The sequence below is a fragment of the Taurulus bubalis genome (genome assembly GCF_910589615.1).
Source record: "Taurulus bubalis genome assembly, chromosome: 7".
Classification (NCBI taxonomy): domain Eukaryota; kingdom Metazoa; phylum Chordata; class Actinopteri; order Perciformes; family Cottidae; genus Taurulus; species Taurulus bubalis.
This window is the reverse complement of record NC_136595.1, coordinates 21,117,849-21,129,404: the sequence shown is the minus strand read 5'-3', so window position 1 is coordinate 21,129,404 and position 11,556 is coordinate 21,117,849. Positions and strand designations below refer to the sequence as shown.

At 45.4% G+C, this 11,556-nt stretch overlaps 1 protein-coding gene across 1 annotated transcript in view; it reads right to left on the bottom strand.

The window, feature by feature from the left end:
- The window catches only part of cdc34a (cell division cycle 34 homolog a), a gene marked incomplete at its 5' end in the record, with an annotated part of 12,561 nt that extends 1,645 nt beyond the window's left edge, over positions 1 to 10,916 (bottom strand). The window contains 5 exons of the mRNA XM_079221386.1: positions 1 to 1,330; positions 1,496 to 1,630; positions 2,752 to 2,849; positions 3,062 to 3,148; positions 10,734 to 10,916. The exon at positions 1 to 1,330 is cut by the window's left edge and continues 1,645 nt beyond it. Coding sequence (XP_079077512.1) covers positions 1,102 to 1,330; positions 1,496 to 1,630; positions 2,752 to 2,849; positions 3,062 to 3,148; positions 10,734 to 10,916 — 732 coding nt within the window. The 3' untranslated portion in view covers positions 1 to 1,101. The remainder of the gene's footprint in view (positions 1,331 to 1,495; positions 1,631 to 2,751; positions 2,850 to 3,061; positions 3,149 to 10,733) is intronic.
- Between the last annotated feature and the right edge of the window lie 640 nt (positions 10,917 to 11,556).

The window sequence follows — 11,556 nt, the reverse complement described above, 5'->3', positions numbered from 1 at the left end:
GAGCACGTGCTTGTATGACGAAGGCTGCGTGGCAGTCAGAGGACGTTTGTGGGATCTACATTCCAGTCTTTAGTTCAGCGGTTGGATTTTTACACCTTTCTCACTCACACGCTGGACAGGTGCTGCTATAAATAAGTTTGTTTTCATCGGGAGGGCGTAGTTGTACGGTATCCCCACCTGAAACCTTGTGAGCTTGAATATCTCCCTCTGCCACCTTTGACCCGCTGTGTATACGGTCTGTCCCACAAGTCATCCAGATCTGTGATATCAGGGAGTGAGGGAAGGCACAAGGGAGTGTGAACAGCTTTTTCTTGAAATGGATAACTTCCCTGTTTTGGAGCAGCACAAGCCCTGGGGCTCACAAGGGTCCGAGGGGAAGCATGGCAGGGCTTCGAACGCCCCGCTAAACCAGAGGTCACACACACATGGCTCAGAGACAGAAGTGACTCAGCTATTAAAAACAGATACTGTGCATCTTTTGTTAATTTTTTTTTCTTAATTAGCTTCCTTTGCGAATGCTCCCTGCTTGTTGTACTCTGATCTGACCTGCGACGTTACATTCCACTCCGCTGATGATGTTGAGAAAAGGCGTGACCATTGCCTGGCCAAAATTTCCACAAGAAACTTGGCCATCAGGCCGGCTTTGTTCCACTCAAAGCCGGAGGAAGGAACAGGTCTTGGAGCTGAAATGCTTTTTTTAGAAAACTAAACCAGTTATCAGTGCAGACAAACGGAAGCAGATAAGGAAGCAATATTATTGTTGCGTTGCTGTGTGTGTATATATATCGTGTGTAACCTCTACTCAGATAACTAATACAAAAAAATAAGGAGCGAAACAAGTAAGAAACAAACAAAAACAACTGTAGCTTTCTTTTCTTCGATACATCAGGTTTTAGTGTGCATACTTTGACTGCACATGTGACAGAAGGTGGACGGGGGGGGGGGTGGCTGTGATAAGTGAGGATGATGAGGGGTTTATTGAGGAAGAAGGGGGACAGGGAATTAAAGTTCAGTCCATGACAAGAGAGGGAGGCGTGTGTGTGTGTGTGTCGGGGGGGTTGAGGGCAGGGACTGGTCATGGGACGTCACGGGCAGGCATGGTCAGGAGTCCTCAGTGCCCGAGTCGTCGTTGTCGTAGCAACAGTCCTCGTTGTCGTCGTCATCATCGTCGTCGTCCTCCAGTTCCTCGTCGTCGTAGTAGTCGTCGTACAAGAGGTTGGAGCCGTCGTCTGTGGGCGGGACTTGGGTGCGGACACAGTACTCGTCCAAAGTGATAGGAACCTTGACGCCGTCCCGCTCTGCGTCCGCTTTGGTCCCAACCACCTGCTTCCTGCGAGGCGGAAAGACAGGAGAGAGAGATGGATGAGGCCACGCCGAGCTTCAGTGCTGGTACTTGGTGTACCCGCTACATGTCATTACACGTGTGAAGAGGGCTGTGTGTGTGTGTGTGTGTGTGTGTGTGTGTGTGTGCGCGCCGTTCTTCCCCTCTTGGTACCTGATTATCTCGATGTATTCTCTGTCCTTGCCCTTGCTGTCCCTCCACTTGCGGTACATGACGGATGCGTCCACGTTGGCCGGGGAGAAAGTGTTGGGCTCGTTCAGCAAAGAGATCACGCTGAGCAGGATGGTCCTGAGAGAGACGTCAGAGAGGAGAGAGATTAAAATACAGGGAAAGCAATACAGGAAGCGGACAGGGGAAGAGGAGGGGTAAGACGAGACGAGAGACATTGAGAATGCTGGACAAAGAGTTATACAAGGATGGAAAGAAAGAAAGGACACAGAGAGAATGAGAGGGGGAGGGGTAGAGATGAAGGTTAGGGTCAGGCAACCAGCCTTCTAAACCCAAGAACATCCATTTGCCTCTGCTGTCATCTGTTGAATTTAGCTCCAAGAGCTGTTCATTAAATATACAGACAGAAAATTGTGTTATACATCATTTAAAAGTCTACTTTTACTTAGGTGAATACACTTCTCCTACCAGCTACTGTTTTTGTTATCGTCAGCTCAGGGGGCTACAGAGGGCTCATTACTGTGGACACAGTTATATCCAGCTATGGCAGTTTGTGTCTGTGCATGAATATATTAAGTAAAGTTGATGAATTATACATCATGTTTGGACGTTTATTATCTTAAAACAAGTGTCTAACTTTATATTATGTCCATGAACTGGAGAGCCAATAGTTACAGATGACTAGCTAGTGATCTGTTAGCTGTTCCTAGACACTACATCATCTGAGATACATAACACATTGGGTGAAAAACTAGCATAAAATAAGGGCCAAAAAAGAAGAAAACTACAGAAAGTCATGAAAAACACCACAACAGGATAACATCTAAATCCTGCTCCCTAGATAAGAAAGCAATCTAAAAACTTAGCTGGAGGAAGAAATGGGCTACAAGCTGCATAAACACACTGTATTGATTGGTGGACAAAGAGACCATGAGGGAAGTGTGGACAGTAGAAGGAGGCTAGTTATGCACCATCGCATTAAGGGGCAAAGCTACAGGAAATCAATGCCTGCACAGACTCCAAACCACATATTTGACAGTGGACAGTGGCAGAAGGAAAACAAATAATCATTATTTGAAAGTTTTACTAAAAGACTGACGACTGGACAGAAGATTACAATGATTATATTTAAAAAGAGACAGTTGTAAGCCACTGGACAAACAGCGTACTGCTCATCATGTTGTGCGTGTCGTCCTTTAAGAAATAAACTCGGACAGAATTGAGACCATTATGTTGTGTACCTGACGTTCTGTGTGGGGTTCCACCTCTCTGAAGGCAACTCCCCGCTCTGTGGGTCGTCCACTGGCGGGTGCAGGATAGAGATGCACACGTCCCCGTTCTAGGGGCACGAGCGAAGACACCAACACAACAGTTTAGTCATTACAACTCAGATGCAGTTAAAAGACTATAGTTCAAACAGAGTTTTACCATCTAGTGTTATCATATCACACTCATGCATATTCTACGTTTATGACACTCATCTCTACTGTGTATTGATAAGATATGAGCGCCTGTACGTTTTGTACGAGGACTTGTACTGGTCACAATTACCTCATAAATGTTGGGGTGCCACATTTTGGTGAGAAAGCGAAAAGCAGGTGGAGAGTACGGATAGTCGACGGGGAACTTGATCCGAGCCTGAGGGCGAGAGAAGACACATATCAGCCGTTTGAAAGGCAGGCAGCTCGTCTACATTTCTCCTTTACCTACAGACAAGTTGTGACTACTTCCCTCCAAACTATTGCTGTTTGCGGAGAACCATTTCCACCAATTCGGTCAAAAGAGCCAAACTGTCTCAAATGTACCCGGGAAAGTAAAGGGTGATCCTTTAGCCATATACGGCATGAGCCGTTGCATATAAATTTATATGACTACAGGTGCGGTGTACTGAAAGAAAACAGTGTGTATTGTATCCACACATACTTTTGCTAAAAACTACACTGCTTGTGGACACCGTCTCCCAGGGGGAACAAGAATGCAAGTCTGTACAATGCTGCAGAAGCATCCCGCACACACGCACACACACGCAGCTGCTGGGGAGTATAAGAGAGTGCTTGATTTTCAACATTTTTCTTCACAAAAGACCTACGCTTGCAGCACTGGTGAAGACTGAATGAAGATCTCCACAATAGTGCTGATCAGCGTCAGCAGTGATTGAGAGAAAAACCTATAAATAGTAGCTGAACATGTCATGACAAACCCTACTGAGGTGGCTGAGTATGGACGAGCTAATGACAGTGTAATGTAATATTGTCTGGAGGGAGGGAAGGAGTGAGGCTGGCAGTGCATTCAGCTGCCGAGTGTGTGGAGCTTTTAGACACATCGATGGGCGGGGGTGGATAGGTGGAGGGAGGGGCTGCTTGCATAAAAGACATTGTGGTGGTTTGTCCTCTCCAGCTGTCACTGCAACCCAAGACAATCCACTACTCACACCCGTGTTCTGCTATAATACGTCCTCACACCAAGACCCCCCCACACACACACACACAGTATAAATGCTACTATGTGTGAAGGACCCCTCCTCCCGTTCCATAAGGCGTGCCGTGGGTGGCGGGGGGGGCAGACACACAGATACTGATTACACACACGCACGTCACTCACAGCATGAAACCTTCTGCTTATCCCCGCTGTCTCATATATCCACACACACACACACACACACACGCACACACACACACACACACACACGCTGATTCGGCATGGTCAGCTGGTCTGCACCACAGTGAGCAGACAAGCGGGAGAGGGAGGGGAGGGGGGGGGGGGGGGGGGGGGGTGAGGGGTGGGAGGTCGGCTGGATGGGAGCAGGGAGGCTGTGGTGTGGTAGTGGGGGATTTCACATGGAAATGAAAAGGGTTGTGCTCTATATAATACGTGTGCTTAACATTAAAAAGGTCTTATCTCTCTTTGCATGCAATGCAACCTTTAAGCCAGGCTGGATGGAGCAGTAAGGCGTTAACGTTCATGCTCAAAGTTTGACCCGTTCACGGTTACAGAATCTGCCCGTTAGAGCTGCGGTTCAGGGTCTGTTGGCTCTAAAGTGTGTGTCAGTGTGTCCTGACTTTCCAAACAAGAGCAACATTTGGTATCTTGAGTCATCCGGATTTGCAGAATAAACCTGCTCTCACCATATAAAACTAGAAGGGAGGGGAAACACTGACACCTGAGAGAACGAGAGTTCTGCGAGAATGCTGCTTGTGGGGGAGGAAAAAATAAATAAAAATCCCCGGGTCTGACTGACCCTGCCAGAAAGCTGCCGACTCTTCAGAGTGCAGGGTTCAAGCCAAGATTGCACACATTACTGGCTGGCAACAGTGCAACACATAGCAGCCAGCCAGGATGGGGAGGACGGACGACATGGGCCAGGGAGCAACAGCGAGCGCTTGGTTTGTCTTCCAAAACCATATCAGCATCAAGATGATATCGGTCCAGTCCACTGACTGAGAAATAGGCAAAGATAATCGTATTTTTTTTCCATATATCTGGGCAACGTCTCTGCCGCCCCGTCTGTCCACAGGCAGTTGGACATGAACTGTAATTCCAAAATAACTAGAGGGCATTCGGCTGAACATAACAATGTGCCAACACTCCCAGTGGGCAAAGTGGTTTATGCTTGTTTATCTTCCAGGTCTGATTTCAGTGGGCTTATGACAAGCTCTTCAGCAACGTGACATCTGGTTCTGAAAGTCCCACATGCTTTTAGTTCCCTTGCAATGTTATGGACTAACTTTTTTAAAATCACAATTCACACCACCATTACCCTGGGGAGAAAAAAAGGCCGTGTCCAACTCTTGAACGCAAAACAGAGCAACCCAACACTTGAATGCACATATGTTTTTAAATGTCAGGTGCCAACTACGCAGCATCACCGCTTTCGTCACACAAGATCTTTATGCTCGTACATATTTGAATTTAAAAAAAGATCTCACTTTGTAGCATTCTGCTTTGAGATCTATGCACCAACATCATTAAATAGCTTCATTCATCACACTCCTGCAAGTTTGAGAGCAAGCTACAAGTAAAGCAGGAAGCTGGGGATATACATTAAGGATAAGCATTGATCCCTTTAAGAAGGTAAGAGCATGATTTCACAATGCCGCATACCAGGAGGCTTTAAAACCATATTCCTTCTAACACAATGCCACAAACAATGCAGACAGTCATCATTCAAAGCTCAATGTTACTATCAAAATAAAAAGTCAGGTGGTTGGTGCAGAGAGGGAAAGGTGTGTGTTCCTTGCAGTTTTTGTAACATCCAACAATAAACTGTTGGAGTCGCAGAGCAAGTTGCCCTGAAGGTCTGTCCAGGCGATGAGTGCGTTACAGGCCGTCCTAGAGACCATTTAACCACCAGTGACGTGGCATTCACATGACCAGAAGATGGCAGGCCAGTTTGGTGGCACCCAAGTTCCACCAAACTGTGGATTGATGGAGGAGGGTGGAGACGTGTGATGTCGCTTGGTTGGCGAGCAGAGAAGAGGGCCTATATCAGCTTTCTCTTTTTTTGTCATGCATTGAATATATCTATTCCCACCCGTATTATATACTCACACGTGAGCCTTTACTGTACGTCATTCACTCTTTCCCCTCTCACTGTGTCTCCATTACTGGGAAGGACTTTTTGCATCATATATAGCCACTCAAAAAGGAGATATCTGCCCCATCACAAAGTGCTAGCCTCAGAACACTTGATGCAAAATGCTATAGCTGGCTTGCATGTCATGCCTCAATTGGATTGAGCACAGAATTAACAGCATCCGCGGTCAAAGGGCGAGTAACCCTGAACAGCTCATTTGAAGTGCAGCCAATTTCCTGCCAAGCACGCAAAAAAAAGGGACTTGCGAAAGGCTGGTTTCCAAGACTACGGGACACTAGATAAGTGTTCCTCTTTCTGGAAGAAAAAAAAGAGGACAAAAAAATCTTGCTTGGATTGTGTGCTAAAAAGCTGCCTTGAAGAGAGAACAGGAACAGGAGGGAACGCGCCCACCGTGTGGAAAATGACAGCAAGGCGAAGTGAACCAGGTCAATACAAAGACCCTGAACAGAACAAATCATTCTGTTCTCCCCGAGCACCTCCTCGCCTCCTCTACAGACCTTATCCTCATACACCCAGGCCAAGTTCACACTGAACGACGAGGAGAGAAAAAAAAAAAAAAAAGACCTTGCGTCGAGCAAATTCCCTACCCTAACACACACAGAGGTCCCGGAGATTATCACGATCGTACCCAGCAGGCCCCTGCCTCATTAACTAAACTCAGGAGGAGAACGTTGAGGAGGGGAAAATGGCTACAAAGCTGAAGTTACGTGACAAACTGATTCTTAGTGTAATCACGATTTTGAACAAAAGAGCCTGTGCAGCTATGTTTGCAAAGTATATCACCACACTGGTGGCCCGTACAGGAAGAGGCGAAATAACACATGGCCGGGGCCTCAGGGGACGGTAATAACCGTCTACTGGGGCCTCGCGTCACGCTCACCTCTATTCACAGCAGGCTCCCCTTTCAAAAAGGGGCACCACTGCAAGGAAGGGCTATGCCTGCTCTTGATCTGGCCGTTTCTGTATTCCCTCCTCTTTCCTCTGCCCTGCTCTCGTTTCTCCGCGGTACAGCCAGAGGGGGAAACATGACTCCAACAGCTCGGCCCAGCCGAGGCCTCTGCAGCCGGGCTGGGTCCTCTCGCCTGTTCCCTCCCCTCCACGGCTGGTACAAATTATGTAGCATGCACACGAAGAGGAAGGAAGGCACAGAGTCTGCTGCTTGACAGTACTAAGTGTCTGTGGACCAATTGTCTGAAGCTAAAAAAGACAGACAGGCCCGGGCCAAAACCAAAGGGAAACACCCCTCTTTCTCATGTTTGCTGTGAAGAAGCGGTCCGTCTGTGCTTAGCAAGCCACTCGAGAAAACCACTTGCCTGAGATATGAAAGATGTTCTGTTTCACAGTACATTTCCAGTTGCAGAGACCCCATTTCCGTCATAATCACATGCAACAAAAATGACAATTAAAGCTGCCAGGTGCTGACACAGCAGCACTTCAAACAGTCACCCATCCAGTTTCACATATCCCAGGCTCTTACACAGCATTGCAGACACACACACACACGACCTTATAGTTACGCATACAGAACACAGTACCCTTTCTGCTGTTCTGGTGCACAACGCAAAATAGGAAGAGGTCGAATCTGCCAAATGAGAACTGACAAGACTTTGGTGTCACAGAAAAAGCAACGTCATTGTGGAGTTTACAGACCTGAACACGTTGATCGTAAGGCCGTCCTCGTTGTTTTATTAACCCAATAAGGTACTGAGGTAAAGCAGAAGTATGGACAGTAAATGTGGTGGGTTGTGTATTTTATGTTACTCCACAATGCTGGAGGGGAGAGTTCAAAAATAACCAAAAGCTAAATTATTTCCAGCAAAAGCAAATTATTTTTTATGCATTTTTGTCTGCGTGTAGCTTGTATCTTTGCCTTGTATAGACATGAAACTAAAGTCAGAACTTCAGGTATGCTGTACTTCATGCCATGTAAGATAACCGTACACAGACCCGGCTCCTTGGAAAGTACCATCATTACGTTTGGCTTGCTGAGGAGGGGGTTCATTTGAACACTGATCAAAATAAGTTAGGAATTAGGCTCCTTTATGCAAACAAAAGTGCTGTGATTTACTAGATATTCCTCCATTTTATATATTTGAATGCAGATGTATTGAAAGTGTCAGACAAAATTGCAAGCATCACAAATGTAGAGATTGTTCCTGATCGGGGACCAAAAAACAAGGGGCTGCTCAGCAAACAAAACATTTTTGTATAGCGAGGGAAGGAGCGGTTGTGTTTGGTCACAGTTATACGACTTACTCAACAAGCAGTTAAAGTAGATCAGAGACTTGTTCATGTCAATCGCTCATATGTGAGCCTCAGATTGTTTTTATTCTATTGAATATAATGTTAAAGTAATAGTAATGATATCGCCTGAACAATCAAACTGAATGTGTACAACAACAACGCGCACAGTGAGCCGCTGTACAAACACTCCTTTTAAGTCTGCAATCTGAGTGAAAGCGACCCCGCTAATCTGCTTCATACATGTACCAGGACCACTGCTGTCTATGGGATCGACTGGCCCTCTGCCAGTAATCATCAGACACTCTGAGCCCGGAGGGATAATTCACATGACAAAGCAGAGGACACACAAAGACCGTACGGTTGGAAATATCTCAGAACTAGCGAATGAACGTCAGTACCAACAGGCCAATTTATGATGATATGGTACTGTGTTGACTTAAGTATTGTGGCTATTGTGTGTCGTTTCAATACATCTCAGCCCACTCTGTACCTGCAGGCATAATGTATTCGTCACAGCGTGACTGTTTGAGAGCAACACCCATGTGAAATAAAAACCTGACTCAGCTGGGTATCGTATGACGTCATTACCTGTCCAGGCAGCTGCAGCATGTTGTGTTTGTGTGGTTCAGAACAAGGTGGGTTTTTCTTTGCTTTGTCAATTTGAATATAGCAAACTGGTTGGATGGAAACCCGGCAGAGAACAATGAGTCACAACCATGCGGTGGATTTCACAGCCAGACTGTGCATTCCTGGCCCGACAAAGGAATCCTGTACACAGCACCCACACGGATCCACTGAACGCCGTCTACGGTAGCCTGACCGGGGCCCTCTGCTCGTGTTCACAAGCGTGGAAAAAGACCAGGGGCAAAATGACCACGCTTCTCAAGAACTGGAATAGCAAAAGCACTGTACAGCTGAAGTGATGATTTACCAACAGAGAGCATTCCCAATATGCTGGATAATCTGAACGCAGTTGGAGTCTTCGCTGATAGATTACAGTTGAGCTGGAACATAGAAACAACTATGACTAATGGGGGACTTAGCATTATGGGCCACAAGAAAATGCCATTGAAAAGAAACAATTTACAGTTCGAGTATGTTATTTTTGGTTGGCTCAATTTGTTATGTTCTTTCAAGGCCCTGGCCTACATTGTTATTATTGTCTTTTTCTCAGAAAGACAGGCCCATTAATAAAAGCTCATTATTTTGTATTCGATATCTAATAAAAACAACTATCTAGAGAACGTTTGAAGCAGCAGTAACACAAGTTTATTTGACTCTGCCAGACAAAGTAATAAATCAAAGTGCTTAACAGGACAGGAGTAACCACATTAGCACAGGACTTGGGTGAGCAAGAATCCGCTCAGCGTTTCGCAACATCAGAAGATGAATTTCACACCAATAACTCTCTGCTACGACAACACATGCAATCCTATTTTATATTTACAATGTAGGTGTGTGACTTTAAGTGGGGCTTAAAGTGAGTGTAAATCCAGGTTATGTAGCGTCAACTTTTTCTGACGAAAACAGTACAAACAAGTCGGTTTTTAAGTCAGGGCCCACAGCAACAACAAAAAATGTCGGCCTAAAAAAAAAAAATCGAACCGCATAAAGTGCCTTTAAATACTAAGACAATTCAGTAATTAATACATTAATGGAGGCTTTCAACCCTCTTCGTCAAGAACAACGGTATGTTTTCCCGTTTATGAGTACATCTGTGAAACCAAAACATGTCCACTCTCAGGGGAGGAAGTGTGCATGGAAACAAATTAAATGGCTATTGACTAAGAACAACTCAGATTGGGTCCGTCTACGTTTCTAAAACAAGGTCACACATACACTATGGATTGAGTTCGTTTGAACACACAAACCAAAATCCCATCACACGAGGGCTGTTGAGTTGTCACGAAAAAAAAACACACAAAGAAAGTGGTTGAATTAGTTGGGCTAACCACCGTAAGTTACGTTAACGCTGGAGGCGTTTTGTAGACCTTTTGTTTTACATCAGCACAAAAGTAACTCTGTAAAACGTGTTCACGTGCCGACTGGCATTATACGAATAAAGGACCTCAAAGCACCTCTAGTGATACGTTTAAAGGAACAATCATCCATAGGGTTGAAACCAGTTTTAATGTTTACAAGCTGTCAACAGTAAAAACTGCAACAATCCTGATCGAGTTAATTTAAAGTTGAACAAAGACGGGGGAGATTGTTTTATCACAGTGACGTTAAACAGGGAACAGCTGCCAATTAGCGAAGTTAACGTTATTAGCTGCTACCTGGTGAACCGTAGGACTGTCCTCGAGGACTATTTTACTTAAATGTCGGCTAAATCTACGAGCTAAAGAACAATAGACCGACTGCTAGCTAACACTAGCTACTCACCTTAAAGTACCCCCCTTCGTAGTGCGTGTTCGGGGGTCCGAATATCGCTACTTCCCAGTTGTACATGTCCGACTCGTCCACCAAAGTTATTTTGAACCCTTCGACCGGCTCATCTTGGAGACTTTTCATCTCCAGCATCAGTGCTTTTTGGGAACTGGCTACATGATGTCCATGCTGAGCCATATTCCACAACGATCTTTCTATAAATATAACCAGCGACCCACCACAGCTGTGACGGCTGCGAAGAAGGAGGACAAAGCTAGCTCGGTGCAAACAATGGCTCTCAGTTGAAGAACCCGTGGAGAACGAGTGAACCTCAGTTTCCGTTCGTGTGGCTCCAAAACAGGATCTAAAAAATCGCGACGGGGCTTAATTTGGTCCGAGCTAGTGCTGCTTCCCCTGTTGTTGTGAACAATCCCGGGCAGCCCCAGTTATTAACCATCTGAACCTACAGCTAGAAAGTCAGACGCATCTAGCTGTTCCATTTCCGGTTACAGCTTTCGAAATAAAGCCCCTATGTGTGCTTTTTAACGTTTTTGTTACGTTTTCCATGTGTAAATTAATATTTTTTTAATATAGACCCCAATATAGAGGTATCGATGTTTTTCATTTTCATCAAATCCCTGTTATTGTTTTCAGGCTAATTGGCGATAACTTTGACTAAATGTAACATTAACGCTCACTCGTTAAAATCAGCTCCACCTAAAATGGCCCAGTTGTCAACATATATAACAAAGTTAAGTGTGTTATTTCTTTTTTAATTATGTTTACATTAACCCGCACGTTTTCAGCTAAAGCTTTGAGGGGGGCTTTTATTTTGAAA